General features: G+C 40.0%; 1 protein-coding gene across 3 annotated transcripts in view; it reads right to left on the bottom strand.

The window, feature by feature from the left end:
- dnah6 (dynein, axonemal, heavy chain 6) overlaps positions 1-18637 on the bottom strand; it is a 158292-nt gene that overhangs the window by 78695 nt on the left and 60960 nt on the right. For all 3 annotated transcript variants that reach the window (XM_031903411.1, XM_031903410.1, XM_031903413.1), the window contains 11 exons: positions 17630-17791; positions 15854-15991; positions 14177-14344; positions 13540-13688; positions 12386-12493; positions 11037-11592; positions 10829-10951; positions 8948-9130; positions 8442-8585; positions 2588-2809; positions 2231-2378 (listed from right to left, as the gene is read on the bottom strand). In XM_031903411.1, coding sequence (XP_031759271.1) covers positions 2231-2378; positions 2588-2809; positions 8442-8585; positions 8948-9130; positions 10829-10951; positions 11037-11592; positions 12386-12493; positions 13540-13688; positions 14177-14344; positions 15854-15991; positions 17630-17791 — 2101 coding nt within the window. The remainder of the gene's footprint in view (positions 1-2230; positions 2379-2587; positions 2810-8441; positions 8586-8947; positions 9131-10828; positions 10952-11036; positions 11593-12385; positions 12494-13539; positions 13689-14176; positions 14345-15853; positions 15992-17629; positions 17792-18637) is intronic.

An 18637-nucleotide genomic window follows, 5' to 3' on the forward strand; every position in this document is an offset into this window, starting at 1 on the left:
TCAGTAAATGACCCCCATCAGAGTATTACAGCAGGAAACAGCAGTAGCTGTACATGTCTCAGAATGCCCATGTTAATCTCTAAATATATAATCAGACGGCATGTTGCTTTTATAACTTGAATTAATGTATTCACCTGCATGACTATATGATACCCGTCAACTCTTCTCTGCAATAACAATTAGTAAAATAGATGAACGGTCCCTTATTGTTTTCAGTTTTCAAGATGTGTAATGTTATTTACAGGATTTAAAATTATTGTATTATTTTAATATTTCTCTGCTGTGTTCAGTCTTCACTTTGTATTCTTTTTGTTTTTAAATGAATAAAATTCAATCTATAAGGGTTGATTCACTAAAGTGCGATTAAACAAGCGCTATTTATAGCACGTGTTGAAAATTTTATCGCTTCTTAACGCACGATTCACTAAAAGGATATTTGCATTAATGTAGACGTGATGCTGTTTGCGTTATTTAAGTTGCAAAGACTATTTTCGTGCAGTATTTGACACAATGCGCGTTAATTAACGCAGCGCGCTACTTGTCGCACGCGCTAAATAACGTACGTGCGCTACTTATCACGTGCAGGCCATATTATCCATACACACCATTACGTACATAAAACTACTTTGTTTTGAAAATGAACATTTCCCTGCAAACTGGAGGCTACATTACTCTAGGGCCAACACATACTTGAATAAATCACACTGCAAAGTCCTTATTGTGTTGCCAAAAGCTCATGAACTGTACTTTTCTATAATTACCGCCTGCCCCAAGTAGGTGTTAATTTTCGCATAGACTAATGCGATATTTAGTGCGTCTAAGTGTTTGTGAATCATGCGTTAGTATTATTTCTGCGCGAGAATTAACGAAATGCGGTAAAATTAACGCATGCGGTTGCGCGCTATTTAACGCACACGATATGCGACTTAACGCATGCAATAATACTTTAGTGAATTGCATGTTTTTTTCTGCGTCAATTTTAACGCAAAAAGCATGCGATAAGCGTTATCGCACCTTAGTGAATTAACCGTATAATGTCCAAGAATAAAGTTTTAGTTAAAAATTATTTACACTTTGCAACAAAGGATTGCAAAACACACACATAGATATATGTAATTGAAAATATATGTTTTAGTGCCATCTTGTGGAAAAATATATCATCTCCGTCTTGAAACAAAAATTGGAAATCTGTGTCTATCTAAACAATTGTCCTACCAAGTTACTTATTGCCAGGGCTCCGACTCCGACTCCGACTCCTCTGTTTTTAATATGCTAATGTATTTTATACATGAAAAGCATGCTTCATGGTCACTCAACGTGTTCGTTTATGCACTGTGTGCATTGGGCTTTATTTTTATAGCAGAAAAGTAATTAATTATGACTGTTTGTGAATTGGGACATTTAAACTTGCTTTATTTTTTTTTTTTATTCCCATTTAAATTTAGTAGGAGTCGGAGTCGGTTCAATTTTTGCCTCCGACTCCTCGACTCTGGCTCCACAGCCCTGCTTATTGCAGTCAATTTAGTCATTCACTTTCAATATGGCATATTTATTAAAGGGTGAAAATAGAGCACCTTTTGATAAATATGCCTCCCAAAATTCTATACAAGTAAACAGCTGTAGAGTTCCTTCTCATGAATAGTATCATGATATCTCATGATAAAAATTTTCTTATACCTCTTAAATGCTTGCACTTACATACACAGACATTCTTTACCACAGGTAAAAAAAAACTGTTGTAGTATTGACAAAAAAATAAATATTTCTTATGCAGTTTGTGATTTTTAGATAGCTAAGTCAATGGGAGCAACAACGAATAGCCCAGTAACAACAAAAAATGTATCAAAGCAATTAAAATATTATGTAATGTTGATCTGCTCTGTTTCAGAAAGACTGCTATAGCATAAATAGCTGTGTAGACATGGGGTACAGGTTATATTGCAGATAACATAAGTTCTGTAAAACACCATTGTATTCTACAGAGTTTATCTGTTATACGCTATGTAAGCTATGCCTTTCCTTCTTTTTCCAGCTTGAATGGCTGCCCCCTGTGCTTAAAAAGCAGCTTATTTATATAAACTATAGTAGTATAACAAAAACATACTTTTTCTTGTTTTGTTTTAAACACAAAAAATGTATGTTAAGCACAAGCACTTTTTATTGCAGTCAATGTTGAACAAGGGTATATACTGCCCCTTTAAAACAAACATGTATTACTTAAATTCATTACCTAAAATAGTTTTCCTTTTCTTCTCCAGTTTAGACTCAATTATTTCTTGAGTGCGAGAAGAAGAAGTCTGAGCTGAAAAGTTGATGTAGACAGGAACATAGCCAGCTTCTTCTTGAATTCTGTTCAGCAATCCTCGAGCTACCACAGACTTGAATAAAACAAAAATATTTTATGGAAACTATGAATACATTTTGAAATGTGCAAAGTTTTTGTAAAAGCAGAATTTCATTTAGAAAGAAATCAAAAATCATATGAGGATATTATTTGACTTCCAGATAAAGCCAGTTGTTGCAGTTGTTACAGCCATAATAGATAATAAATAATAGAGTACTAATACTAATGCAAAAGAAAATCTACCTTTCCTACTCCAGTGGTTCCAGTAAATAGCACTGAGTGCCTTACAGCCAGTAGCTTTTCCATCAGGTACCCATAACGTACTGTATCAGTGGTGGGAACCAGCATTTTAAAAAATGGAACATTGTTGCTGTATTTAAAAGAAGGGATTATTCGCTCCCAGGGATCCAAGCGTTTGGTGTCGTAATCCATGTAAACACTCCACAAGTCACCAGAGTTCGGAAGCTGTAAAATATTTAAGTCTGGCAATGTGCTTTTCAATTTATTACAACTTTTAAAAAAATGAAAATTGTGAGGGGAATCAAAAGCAAAATTAAAATTCTAACACAAAGGAGCAAACAAAGATCGAAACTAACCCGAAAAGTCAAAATATGTTTACAGGTTTAATTACTGTGAGGAAATTCTAGTGTAGTCTCATATAATAATAGTTTTTCTTTTATTTTCCAAAGGCTGGATACATTTTTACAACAAAAAGGCACATACAATATGGGGCCAAAGTCAGTGTTGTATTTATAATGGGGCACCCGAGGGCTGGTACCTAAGGCGGCAGCCTTAGGGGGTTGGTCCTCAGGTGCATGTATTTTATTTATTTATTTTTATTTTAAAAAAGCCTCCAGCCTCAACTGCTGATTTCCAAAGGAAATCCGGCAACTGAGCTGGAGGGCGAAGAGGATAGGGGGGTCGGGACGCTCTTTGGGAGTAACGTCACAGTGCGCGTGACGTCACTTCTGCTACGTCGGTGTGAGTGATATCATGCATAACAACGTAAGGGCATATTTAGATGCCTAGGTCGGCACCGGATCTAAATACACCCCTGGCAAAAGTACAAATCCACCACTTGTTCCAATTAACATTGACATTGGTCTTCCTCTATCATACATGGCAATTCCACACAATTTTTGAAAGGCCCTTTCTTGTTTCAGCACGATAACCCCATGTACAATGAAAAAAGTTCCATACAGAAATGGTCTGCAGAGACTCTATTGGAAGAGTTTTACTGGCCTGCACAGAGTGCTTTTTTCGTATGGCGCAATATAGCTATGACAGCAGCAAATATTGGTGTGTGCTGGGTCCCCTTCTTCTATATACACTGCATTACTGCATTCATTGATGTGGCTGTACATCAGGTAGTAGCAGCAGCAGAGGGAAAAGCTAATTTACATAGAGACAGGGCGTGCTCCCATTTTCAGATTCAGGTCTGACCTCAAACCAACTTAACACCTGTGAGATGATTTGGAATACCAATGTGAGCAAGGCCTGATTACCCAACATTAGTCAGGACCGGAACTAGGGGTAGGCAGAGTAGGCGCCTGCCTAAGGCGCAATCACTGGGGGGCGCACTTTAAAACAATTTTTTTTTTCATTTATTAAAACTAGTTTCCTTGGTGGACTTTGCCTTCCAAAACCGCCCTCCACAACCCTCTCTGGCATGTGTGTTGTTCACCCAGGAGCGCACCCCCGCCCCTCTCTTTGCCGGCACGCGCTCTCCTCTTATCACGCTGGCGCTGTGACGCATACGCAGTAGGGGATAGCGTGCGTACAGCGTCATTCAAACAGAGAGAGCTGGCGCGTTGCAAAGCCTGGAAAGTTCTGAAGCTTGTTGCTGGCTGCTGGCACAGGTACAGATTGTGGGCAATATGATGGCTGCTGGCACAGGTACAGACTGTGGGCTTGGGTGCAATATGATGGCTGCTGGCACAGGTACAGACTGTGGGCTTGGGGGCAATATGATGGCTGCTGGCACAGGTTCAGACTGTGGGCTTGGGGGCAATATGATGGCTGCTGGCACAGGTACAGACTGTGGGCTTGGGAGCAATATGATGGCTGCTGGCACAGGTACAGACTGTGGGCTTGGGGGCAATATGATGGCTGCTGGCACAGGTACAGACTGTGGGCTTGGGGGCAATATGATGGCTGCTGGCACAGGTACAGACTGTGGGCTTGGGGGCAATATCATGGCTGCTGGCACAGGTACAGACTGTGGGCTTGGGGGCAATATGATGGCTGCTGGCATAGGTACAGACTGTGGGCTTGGGGGCAATATGATGGCTGCTGGCACAGGTACAGACTGTGGGCTTGGGGGCAATATGATGGCTGCTGGCACAGGTACAGACTGTGGGCTTGGGGGCAATATGATTGCTGCTGGCACAGGTACAGATTGGGGCTTGGGGGCAATATGATTGCTGCTGGCACAGGTACAGATTGGGGCTTGGGGGCAATATGATGGCTGCTGGCACAGGTACAGATTGGGGCTTGGGGGCAATATGATGGCTGCTGGCACAGGTACAGATTGGGGCTTGGGGGCAATATGATGCCTGCTGGCACAGGTACAGACTGTGGGCTTGGGGGCAATATGATGGCTGCTGGCACAGGTACAGACTGTGGGCAATATGATGGCTGCTGGCACAGGTACAGACTGTGGGCTTGGGGGCAATATGATGGCTGCTGGCACAGGTACAGATTGTGGGCAATATGATGGCTGCTGGCACAGGTACAGATTGTGGGCAATATGATGGCTGCTGGCACAGGTACAGATTGTGGGCAATATGATGGCTGCTGGCACAGGTACAGATTGTGGGCAATATGATGGCTGCTGGCACAGGTACAGATTGTGGGCAATATGATGGCTGCTGGCACAGGTACAGATTGTGGGCAATATGATGGCTGCTGGCACAGGTACAGATTGTGGGCAATATGATGGCTGCTGGCACAGGTACAGACTGTGGGCTTGGGTGCAATATGATGGCTGCTGGCACAGGTACAGACTGTGGGCTTGGGGGCAATATGATGGCTGCTGGCACAGGTTCAGACTGTGGGCTTGGGGGCAATATGATGGCTGCTGGCACAGGTACAGACTGTGGGCTTGGGAGCAATATGATGGCTGCTGGCACAGGTACAGACTGTGGGCTTGGGGGCAATATGATGGCTGCTGGCACAGGTACAGACTGTGGGCTTGGGGGCAATATGATGGCTGCTGGCACAGGTACAGACTGTGGGCTTGGGGGCAATATCATGGCTGCTGGCACAGGTACAGATTGGGGCTTGGGGGCAATATGATGGCTGCTGGCACAGGTACAGATTGGGGCTTGGGGGCAATATGATGGCTGCTGGCACAGGTACAGATTGGGGCTTGGGGGCAATATGATGCCTGCTGGCACAGGTACAGACTGTGGGCTTGGGGGCAATATGATGGCTGCTGGCACAGGTACAGACTGTGGGCAATATGATGGCTGCTGGCACAGGTACAGACTGTGGGCTTGGGGGCAATATGATGGCTGCTGGCACAGGTACAGATTGTGGGCAATATGATGGCTGCTGGCACAGGTACAGATTGTGGGCAATATGATGGCTGCTGGCACAGGTACAGATTGTGGGCAATATGATGGCTGCTGGCACAGGTACAGATTGTGGGCAATATGATGGCTGCTGGCACAGGTACAGATTGTGGGCAATATGATGGCTGCTGGCACAGGTACAGACTGTGGGCTTGGGTGCAATATGATGGCTGCTGGCACAGGTACAGACTGTGGGCTTGGGGGCAATATGATGGCTGCTGGCACAGGTTCAGACTGTGGGCTTGGGGGCAATATGATGGCTGCTGGCACAGGTACAGACTGTGGGCTTGGGAGCAATATGATGGCTGCTGGCACAGGTACAGACTGTGGGCTTGGGGGCAATATGATGGCTGCTGGCACAGGTACAGACTGTGGGCTTGGGGGCAATATGATGGCTGCTGGCACAGGTACAGACTGTGGGCTTGGGGGCAATATCATGGCTGCTGGCACAGGTACAGACTGTGGGCTTGGGGGCAATATGATGGCTGCTGGCATAGGTACAGACTGTGGGCTTGGGGGCAATATGATGGCTGCTGGCACAGGTACAGACTGTGGGCTTGGGGGCAATATGATGGCTGCTGGCACAGGTACAGACTGTGGGCTTGGGGGCAATATGATTGCTGCTGGCACAGGTACAGATTGGGGCTTGGGGGCAATATGATTGCTGCTGGCACAGGTACAGATTGGGGCTTGGGGGCAATATGATGGCTGCTGGCACAGGTACAGATTGGGGCTTGGGGGCAATATGATGGCTGCTGGCACAGGTACAGATTGGGGCTTGGGGGCAATATGATGGCTGCTGGCACAGGTACAGACTGTGGGCTTGGGGGCAATATGATGGCTGCTGGCACAGGTACAGACTGTGGGCAATATGATGGCTGCTGGCACAGGTACAGACTGTGGGCTTGGGGGCAATATGATGGCTGCTGGCACAGGTACAGACTGTGGGCTTGGGGGCAATATGATGGCTGCTGGCACAGGTACAGACTGTGGGCTTGGGGACAATATGATGGCTGCTGGCACAATTACAGACTGTGGGCTTGGGGGCAATATGATGGCTTCTGGCACAGGTACAGACTGTGGGCTTGGGGGCAATATGATGGCTGCTGGCACAGGTACAGACTGCGGGCTTGGGAGCAATATGATGGCTGCTGGCACAGGTACAGACTGTGGGCTTAGGGGCAATATGATTGCTGCTGGCACAGGTACAGATTGGGGCTTGGGGGCAATATGATTGCTGCTGGCACAGGTACAGACTGTGGGCTTGGGGGCAATATGATGGCTGCTGGCACAGGTACAGACTGTGGGCTTGGGGGCAATATGATTGCTGCTGGCACTGATACAGATTGGGGCTTGGGGGCAATATGATTGCTGCTGGCACAGGTACAGATTGGGGCTTGGGAGCAATATGATTGCTGCTGGCACAGGTACAGACTGTGGGCTTGGGGGCAATATGATGGCTGCTGGCACAGGTACAGACTGTGGGCTTTGGGCAATATGATGGCTGCTGCTGGCACAGGTACAGACTGTGGGCTTGGGGGCAATATGATTGCTGCTGGCACAGGTACAGACTGTGGGCTTGGGGGCAATATGATGGCTGCTGGCACAGGTACAGACTGTGGGCAATATGATGGCTGCTGGCACAGGTACAGACTGTGGGCTTGGGGGCAATATGATGGCTGCTGGCACAGGTACAGATTGTGGGCCTGGGGGCAATATGATGGCTGCTGGCACAGGTACAGATTGGGGGCTTGGGGCAATATGATGGCTGCTGGCACACGTACAGATTGGGGGCAATATGATTGCTGCTGGCACAGGTACAGATTGGGGGCTTGGGGCAATATGATGGCTGCTGGCACAGGTACAGATTGGGGGCAATATGATGGCTTCTGGCACAGGTACAGATTGGGGGCTTGGGGGCAATATGATGGCTTCTGGCACAGGTACAGCTTGGGGGCAATATGATGGCTTCTGGCACAGGTACAGCTTGGGGGCAATATGAGGGATTGGCTGCTGCTGGCACAAGTACAGATGGGGGTGCAATATGGTGGCCACTGACACAGGAACATGGTGGCAATGGCTGTTGGCACAAATACATGGGGCAATGTAATGGCTGCTGGCTCAGGTACATAGTGGCTTTATGATGGCCGCTGGAACCGGTACATGGGGGCAATATAATGGCTGCTGGCACAGGTACATGGGGCAATAAAATGGCTGCTGGCAGCCTGGCACAGGTACATGGGGGGAATCAGGAAGGGGGGGTGCTGATTGAAGCCCTTGCCTAGGGTGCCAAAATACCTTGGCCCGGCCCTGACATTAGTACCCAACTTCTTAAATATGAATGTAAGTTCACCAAAGCCTTCCCAAAAGAGTAGCCATTAAAAACAGCAAAGAGAGCAACAACTTTGCATTAATACATTTGATTTCGGAATACAAAGTAATTGAGTGTTATTCTGTATTTCAAATAAATATATATTTTAAATCTCTTAAAGTAACAAGGACAAACATTGCCATTTTCCTACCTTGGCTTCTGGGTTATCTTCAAATTGCTGTCTTACAAATGTGTCAAATGCATCCCAATAATTTTCTGTTAGGTTTCCACCCACAGACCAAAGATAACAAAAAACAAAAGTTTGGCAGACAATCGAATTCAGTCTGGAGGGATCCTGAACATAAAGAGAATGGGTTAATTAAATAGAGGTACTTCCTTTTGCTTTACAAATAAGCAAATGCCTCTCTCCCTGTGCATTTTTGTACAGTTTAAACTGCACCAAAAAGTTAAAACCCAGTGGTAAACTTTATTCCAGTAAACATATTTTCGTTGTACTTTAGTTTATAATCTCATACATTTGATTTAAAATTTAAGGAACTAAACAAAATGTATATTTATTATAAATACAATGGGGAAGTATATTAAAAATTCAGTCTGATAGATTGCCAGAAATTTTATTTATTATTTTTATCACTAGCTACTGATACTGTAAATACAACTGTAGCTATTAATATGGTATTATTGACTGGAAATTACCATTTGTAAATCAGGCCCTCCTTTTCCAAGCAACAAGGATTCCAATAAACAGCAAAGAGTAGTTACTTTACTGATATCCACTTGAGAAATAGCTTGAACACATTTTTTATTTACAAATTTGAGCCCATCTTCTACATAGCGATCAAACAAAGCCAGTACATATTCCTTGAGGATATCATTAACCTGTTAAAATAAAATAAAAATTGTTATGAGTATTTACATTTATGCTTCATATGCTTTATGTGACTCAATATAGAGTATCATTCTTGATATTCTTGTCTTTTATATTTTTACATAATAACAGTGGCATTGGTGACTATTATACATTCATATGATCATACATTTGCTTGATTAGTTATGAGGGACCATACACTACTCCTAATTTTGTATCTTGAAACAACAGGGATTTTAATGCAAAGTAAAACTTTCTGTGATAATTTGGCCACTGTCATTTACATTTTCATCTGTAAAGGTAGAAATGTTTAAACTCCCATAAATTAAAAAAGAAAAAATAAAACTATCCAAAATAATAATGCTATCCATGCATTATTCCCATGTACTCCCTGTAACTGCGTGGGTTTCCACCGAGTACTCCCACAAGCCAAAAAAAAGCATTCAGGTAGGTTAATTGGCTTCTGACTAAATTAACCATGGCGTGTAAATGAATGTAATAGGGACCTTAGATTGTAAGCTCCTCTTGGGCAGGGACTGATGTGTATGATGTATAATCTCCATAAAGAGCTATATAAATAACAGGAACTAAATAAACTACATTATAGAGCTCATTTATCAATGTACGATTGAGTCCGAATACAAAAAAATTTGTATTTTTTCTAAGTTTTAGAACTGTGCATATTTTCTACGATATTTTTATCAATTTGTGCAACTTTTTCGTACTTTGCGCAACAATTTGTGTGATAAAATCGTATTTGTCACAACGAGTATGAAAGTTTCGGATTTCATTAAAGCTTCAGTATCGTGACTTTCTTTTGGCCAGGTTGGAGCTGCCTGCAGAGTGCCATTGAGTCCTTTGGAAAGCTTCCCACATCATGCATTGAAGTGTCAAAGTCAGAAACCGTTTTGCGCCGTTACAATCATTGGGATACGAAAATTTTGTGACTATCGGATCGCCATTCGCAAATGATCGTTTCAATACAAGATATCGGAACTTACAGATCGCAAGTACAAGTTTTTGCTACTAGTTTACTTTTAATTAATATGTCATGTGTATCATTTTCCCTTTGTCTTGAGTTTTGAGGAGGAAAGTAAAGAAGCATGACATTTTTAAAACATTTGCATTTTACATGTATTTATTAATAGTACTTTTGCCAGCATTCAGAATGTATGCAATTAGAGGGGCAGGATTCAACCAATGAAAATGTGGAGGTAGGTCTCAACCCAGAGAAAATGAGTATGTTTAATACCTTTTCGTTAACAGTTTTCAGAAAGCCTGCTCAAACATAATATTACTGTTTGCTCAGCTGGAGTGCATCTGTTTTCACATTCTTCTAAGCACTATGGAAGTTTTCATTATCCTCACAACTAAATCAGTTCTACCTAGAACTACAAATGCTGTTCCACTACTCAATGAAACTGTAACATTAAGTTACATTTTGACTGTGTCTATATTTAATTCAGAATTTAAATCTTTGCAAGGTATATGTAGCCGTACAGGGCATTGGTTAATCATACAGTGTCAGAACCTTTTTTGACAAATAAAGACTGCAGGATTTTACCGTAAAGCTGGCATGTATAGGGGGAAATGAGAACACAGAACCATGTCTATAATCAATTGTACAATTCATCTAATTCTGTTGTCAGTTGAGTTACATAAACTCAGTAATACAACATATCATTCTGTACTGCAATGCATACACTTACTTTTGCAGACAGACCAGATATCCAGGTTTGAACATATGGCATCCATTTTAGTTCTTCAGAATCAATGTAAACCATTCCACATCGGCTTACTGTAGCAGGTGATGCTACTTTGAGATCTTGGACCTAATATGTAAAATTATAAATTCAATTTATATTTTAATATATAATGACTGGTTTTTATACAAGGCATATTTTTTAAGAACTTTACCTCAAACACCATGTGTATTTGGGGTGTAAATTTTATCCTCTCACTGTTAGCCAAACAAAGCATTTTGTTATCATCCAAAACAGTGTTCATATTTTCAATCCATAGTGCATCAACCGGCCCATCGCATATGATCCATTTATGGTCTTTTGAAGTATCATTTACAGCTGCTCGGACACTCAATGCCATTAATCCATCTTTCCACTCCAAAGTTAAGTTGTTTACTTCTCCATATAATTCCCCCATTGTTATTGACTTGGGGTTTAGTATATATGTTTTAACGAGCTGGTAGAAAGGGTGAGTTTCCCCCGCTTTAAATAAAGTTCCAAGGGCATCTGCCAAGATTTGGTAAACTGTAGTTTTTCCACCACCAGTAGGTCCAACCAGCATGACACCATGTCTCACAATCATTGTTTCAAACAACTGTATGACTTTATCTACCATGCTGGGCACTGGCTGAAGACCACGATTTATCATTGCATTTATGATAGTGGACTGCAAAGTTCCATAGTCATGTTCAGGAATGTGTACTCCAGGGAAGAGGTCAGATATAATACCGCTAGTAAAAGAGAAAGAAATCAGTAACAGGCCAAAACAGAAACAAACACTCATGTTAGACAAATATTTTTCTTTGTAATGGGTAATATGTCTATTGACATAATATTGACTATATGCTTATATTGTATGACATATATTTGTTGTCTATCAGCTTAACACCAGTAAACACTAGGAGGCAATGTAACAACAGTCTTGAACTTTGCCTCAACTAGCAGATAGGCAAGTCTTGTTATGCCTAGACTTGGACTTTTTCCTTGCATTCTGCCTGTCTTTCCTTCAGTTTACCACTCTCCAGTGCTGGGCCTATAATGGTGCTGTGTTGTGGCACTATAATGGTTATTTACAGTGCAGGTTGACCACTTGTTGCAACATATACTTTACATATAACTTTTCCACTATTTTCATAGTAAAGGTAAAGGTGAAAAATAGCAGAGAAAGTCTCAATATATATCACATAATATATATGGAAAAAATGGAATTATAAAACTTTAAGGACCAATAAGGACAAAAAAAGACAAAAGAAGATCATGGTACCACAGTCAGTAAGTGGATAAAGCATGTCCAATATGCAGCTCTCCTGATGTAGCTAAAACAAAATCCTAATCCTTCAATAACTAAACACTGTTGGAGGATTCTAGGAACTAGGAGCTGGGAGATGAAGACTATAAAGTTTATTGCTGGATTTTGCCTTGAGTAATATATTATAAAACAGATCTTTGCATCTATGAAGAAAAAAAGCAATCAGGGGGACAGAGGAAGTGGGATTTTTATCTTAAAGATTAATATTTCCATACCTGAATAACTCTGCATCATCTGTTAAGAACTTTGGCAAATTTGAGTCACGTAAGGCACGAATTAAAACCACATCCTCATTTAAATTAGGATTCTCTCGTTTCAGTGATCTTTAGAAGTAAAACACAAAAATTAAATTCACCAAAATATAAAATTAAATATATCAGTATGTATTCTAGTAGTTTTTGCAATGTCCAATATTTACAGTATGCTTTAGAGTGGGGGGGCTACATATTATTTAAGCTATTTATACAGCAACTCAATATATATTGCCTTCCAAGTGTTTGTTGCAATGATGCTTTATATTAATGCATTATTTGCTCAGCAAATAATGGAGAAACTTTTTAGATGTTCCCCTCACAAATACACCAGCAACACTGTATGAGATTATTAATATATCCTACCTATCATATACACTATTTTCAGTTCTCGTCAAGGTTAGCCATTTTCTCCTAAGATCTTATTCAAAACTTTTTTTTAATATAATTTTAGATGAATAATGGATTTTGTAAAAAAACACTGAGATAAAGTAAGAGCAAACACTCCTTCTAAAATTCTAAATTTTCTAAAATGTCTAAAAAAATTTTTAGAGGAAATATATATACCCCTACATTCTTGAAGTACTGTAAATTATATTTACAATGTATTAAATTATTTGTAACTTCTTCAATTGCCTTTTGTCGGAGGGATTTAAAAAAAACAAAACAATTTTTTTAATAAATGTAGGTTCTTTGGGTTAATAAATAATATTTTTACTATTTTACATTAAATCAGTCCCTTATTTCACTGGCAAGTTATATAGCACACAAAGAGGGTTATTTATATGTACATAATACACAAGAGCTATGAATATCCTGTAAACTACATACTTATAATCTGTGTTGTTATGTAATTTCTGTCACATGACTCACTGAAAATTGTGTATTGTAAGAAATAATTTACCCCCTGTTGGGAAATATTAGAATATTAGAGGTCAGCTCAGCATTCCATGACCTGTACTAAAAGCACTCAGTGGATATGGTAATTGAATTCTACACTGAATTATAATATCCTTATATTTTACAGTAGGGGGTACAGTATTTACTATATATACATACATTTTGTTTTCACAATGTCCATCAATGGGTAAAATAAATTACAATACATAATTTCTTACCCAGCCATGACTAAAACTGATTTTACAGCTCTCATGCCAAAATCATAATGATCCTGTTGTGAAAGTTGCTCACTGCAGAGTTTATACATTTGTGTCATCTTCCTGGCAAGAACTTTGCTAGATTCAAAGCCTTCAGAATACAAGATCACCTAAAACAAAATAAGTGAATATTAAATTGCAGTGCAAACCAAACCCAAACTGAAACAAATTAACTATTACCACAGAACTAGTACAGGTATAGGACCCATTATCCAGAATTCTCGGGACCAAGGGTATTCCGGATAAGGGGTCTTTCCGTAATTTGGATCTCAATACCTTAAGTCTAATAAAAAATCAATAAAACATTAATTAAACCCAATAGGATTGTTTTGCATCCAATAAGGATTAATTATATCTTAGTTGGAATCAATTACAAGGTTCTGTTTTATTTCTACATAGAAATAGGAAATCAGTTTTAAAATTCTGAATTATTTGATTAAAATGGAGTCAATGGGAGACGGGCATTCCGTAATTCGGAGCTTTCTGGATAATGGGTTTCCGGATAAGGGGTCCGATACCTGTACCACAGAAATACTAGTTTGGAATAATAATCATACATTTGAACCATACATTCTTCTGATGGTCGCTTTAAACTTACTTCTGCAATTAAAGCATAATTTGGCACCATCATTGAAAATGGCCTGAAGAGTGCTTTAAGATTGTCTGGTAATTCTGTTCTTCCAGCATAGCCAGGATTCATTGTGATAAACGCTGCACAGGTCATAACCAACTTAATTTCACGCCCTTCAAACATAAACCTGGAAAGCTAAAGGATTATATTATAATTATATAAAATTAATGAATGAGAGAGAAAGCAGCCTGCATTTATACTTTCTGCATACTTTTAAATGTAATTTAAACTAATAATAAATTATATTGGTGACTGCCTCACTGCTAGCATACTACATTGCCAGTTAAAGGAGACATATCCTATAAAAATTAAGAATGTACCAGTGAATTATACTCCTCTAGATATAGAAGGATTGTGCTTAAAAAAGTTGTGTTTCTGACTGATTTATTGAGAAATTCCACAAAACCCCCACTAGCCCCGCCCATCTGTTCCACTTCCTGCTGGCTGAATTCTCTGGATGAGCTGGGGAGCCGGCGGCCCTCCGTACCCTGCACTGTAGGATAGGAACCAATCAGCAGCTAGGCTGACCTGATAGGGAACTGAAGCCTGTCTGTGCTTGTCTGAGTGCAGGGCTGTGATTGGCTCTCCCCTTCTTACTGTGCTTCTGGCAGGGACCGTTAGGACACGCCCACCCCTCATTTCAAACTCGGACGGAGAAGTGATAGGATCTATAGGGAGCTCCAATAAAGGGGCCATTGTTACAGATAGGGTTAATGTTTAGCCCAAAGGGAAACCAGCACCGTATATTATTCATAATTGCCTACAAAATTAGCGTTTTTCCCATTCATCCAATATGTCTCCTTTAATATAATATATATATCACTTTGATATAGATATCTCTATTGGACCATAGATATATAAGAAGTAAAAGCATATCACTCAACAGGTATTGGTAATAACAACAAAAACGTGGAGACTTATGATTCAAGATTTTTGAAAGCAGAACTTGAATTGCAAAAAAAATGTGAACAACATACATTATTTGAATTGTCACTTTTTCTATAATAAATCTTGAATTGCATATACTTGCAACTTTCTTCTGTATGTGTGTATGGAATTAAAAAAAATTTAAATAACTGAAGGTTGGTGTCAGCAGTCAGTGAAATTAGAAAACCAGCTGGCAGAAGAAAATGAAGAAGAATATGACCTTTCAAAACTAACTTATCCGTACTCACTGACTTGTAACTCTGCTCCACTTGTTGTGGGGTGCTACAGGCCACTGAAAGTCCACTGTGCAAAAAGCCCACATGCAATAGAACAGAGGCAAGCACACTGACATTTCAATGGGGAATTACATTCCTTCTATTAAAATAGTGTATTATTATGTATTCTGTGCATACAGTGTATGGCATGCACAATATTTTGGTGCAGCATTGAGGAAGGAAGACAGGAGCCTTACATGTTAAAACGTTATAAGACATTGTCTTACTAGAAGGGATGTAATTCTCCATTGCAATGTCAGTGTATTTGCCTATATTCTGTTGGAAGAAAAATATGACCACGTCTGTGTAAATCTAATTCTAGATGTCCAATTTACATTTCTACAGCCTTTTAAAAATAGAAATAGATTTAAAGCTGAGCAACAATATAATAACAATAATTTCAGAATCAAATTCTTTTTATATGTAGAAATTTAACAGTTACCTTTGAAGCTTTGGCATTTCTTATGGTAATGAGTTGTTGGGCAATTACTGATAGAACTTCAATGTCAATTCTGTTAAATTCATCAAAGCAACACCATGCTCCAGACTGAGCCAAGCCACTGAAGAAACGACCCATCATCTGTAGAGAAAAAATATTAAAACATTTTGCAGATTATTATTATTGTTTGCATTATTTAGTTTACCTTTCAGCAAAGAGGTAATTTGAGTTGGTTAGATTTTTCTGTATGTTTCATATGTCTGTCCATTTACATAAAATGTTAAGGTTTAGTAGTGCTTTTTGTTTGCAGTGCACTTACTCGTGCCATCACATTAGCAGTGCTTTTTCTTACAGTACAGCATTTTACATGTGTATTAAAAGATTGGTACACTCTGTTCATGATGGATTGGTAGCCAAACCATTCACAAATTATGTTCTTTTCACAAAATATCCTATGTTCTGTTAAAAAGTAAAAATCAACCAGGTACATTTTTTCTTTTTTAAAGGACAATGAAAGGTTAATATAAATTAAATGTAAAGGCATTCTTTTTAAGTGCATATCTAAATTCCCAGATCCCTGCTTGCTTCTCTGAGATATGGTGCTGGCAGCCTACAGCAGTGTAAAGACTACAGTGACATCACTGAAATCTCTCTGTCCTTCCTGTAGGCTGCCAGCAGCAGCCTTCCTATTCTCTGAGCATGTGTGTAACTTGATCCTGTCTCCTGTTCTGAGCTACACATGCCCACCAGCCAATCAGAAGCGGATCTGGCAAAGGGGAGGGGGAGGGAGGGAATGAAACACATGCACAGTATGAAGCAAGGAGGGAAAGGAAGGGAGAATACCTTTTTAGAGATGGCTGCCTGTTCTAGAAAATGTGAAGTAAGTGTAACTGAGTAAATATTTGATTAGGTGAGCCAAAAGTGTGGCGTTTTTACTAAACAATAGGAGGACTATTGGGCAGTATGCTTTTTAAATTTTGACTTGCACAGGACTCTCTATTACAACATAAAGAGCAGAAAAACTTTAACAGTAAATATTTAGGGGCTGATTTACTAAGACACGATTTCGAATCCGAATTGGAAAAATTCCGATTAGAAACGAACATTTTGCGTCTTTTTCGTATTTTTTGCGATTTTTTCGGCATCTTTACGATTTTTGCGTAAAAACGCGAGTTTTTCGTAGCCATTACGAAAGTTGCGCAAAGTCGCGATTTTTTCGTAGCGTTAACACTTGCGCGCAAAGTCGCGCCTTTTTCGTAGCGTTAAAACTTAAAAGGCGCGACGTTTCGCAAAATTACTGATCATTACGAAAAAAACGCAATCGGACGCATTCGGCCCGTTCGTGGGTTTGTAAATGTGCCCCTAAGTCTTGCCCTGTCTACTGCTGTCCCATAAATGTCATAAACTATAAAAAGAAAGCAGCTTTTAAACAGCAGCATATCACAAGATTTTTACTGCAATCATTTACTGTATCATGGCTGTGTTTTAAAATTGAAATATTATCAGATTTGCCATATTAACCTGTTCACTTATCAGTGCAATACTAATAAGGCTGACATAAGGCTCACAGAACTTACTATGCAGTCATTTGTGTTTCGGTGGTCTTGCACCTATTGTGCAAGTGCTATTGCCAGCCTGTGCATAAGTGGATGCCTGTGTATATTTTTGCAATGGACACTGAAATATCTAACCTGCATTCCCTTTAACACAATTGAGTGTTTTAATATAGATTAATAGTACTTCGTCAGCCTAACAGTCAAAAGATGGTATCCTTCATACCTTGTAATCCAACCCATCAGAACAGTTGAACACCACACACTGGATTGCAAGTGCTTTAGCAAGGTCTTTAGTAGTCTCTGTTTTCCCAGTGCCTGCTGGTCCTGCAGGGGCTCCACCAAGATCTAACTGCAAAGCTCCCATTAGGCATAAATAGCATCGATCCTGAAAGAAGGTATAGTGTGACTTTAAACTTTGTTTTTAGAAAAAATGTAGGATTAACCTATCTCTAAAATTAAAATATTTCTTCGCATATGAAGGGTTCAGCAGAGCATAATTATAAAAGGTAACTATGTCCTATTTACAAGCAGTGCTTACATAGCAGTTAGAGCTTTCATATTAGTTACCATATATGTTCTATACACTATCTATACACCACTATCTAGTTTTCAAAAGGAATGGTGTTTTGTTGCTGTTTTCTAGGAAGATTGCTTGAATGTGTGTTGCAACCTAACAACACACATTCAAAAAAATTACAAAAACAAAAATGTAAAGAAGCTCTCTTTTGTGTGTTCATTGAGCTATAAATCGAAACTACACATATTTTAAATTTAGATTAAATAGCCCTTAACCAAAACATGTAAATATCTCTCTGCCTTCCAATACAAACTCAGGAAGAAACTATATGAGCAAAGTACGATCCCAGCCTATTGGTCTTATTGACGTAGTTTGTACATGAATAGGAAACTGCCTAAAGGATCGGTTACAGAGGGTGTTTGTTAATGATACACTTTCTACTTGGAGTAAGGTTCTCAGTGGGGTCCCTCGGGGTTCTGTACTGGGTCCACTTTTGTGTAACTTGTTCATTAATGACTTAGGGGAGGGTTTTATAAGTACTGTGTCAGTGTTAGCAGATGACACAAATCAATTCCATCCAGGATGTGGCATCCTTGCAGCAGGATCTAGACCAATCTGGGTAAGTGGAAGATGAAATTTAATGTGGAAATATAAATATTTTTATTTTAATTTTTATTTAGATTTAAGGGATGTAAAAAAAGGCTATATATTCAT

Source organism: Xenopus tropicalis, chromosome 1 (assembly GCF_000004195.4).
Source record: "Xenopus tropicalis strain Nigerian chromosome 1, UCB_Xtro_10.0, whole genome shotgun sequence".
NCBI lineage: Eukaryota > Metazoa > Chordata > Amphibia > Anura > Pipidae > Xenopus > Xenopus tropicalis.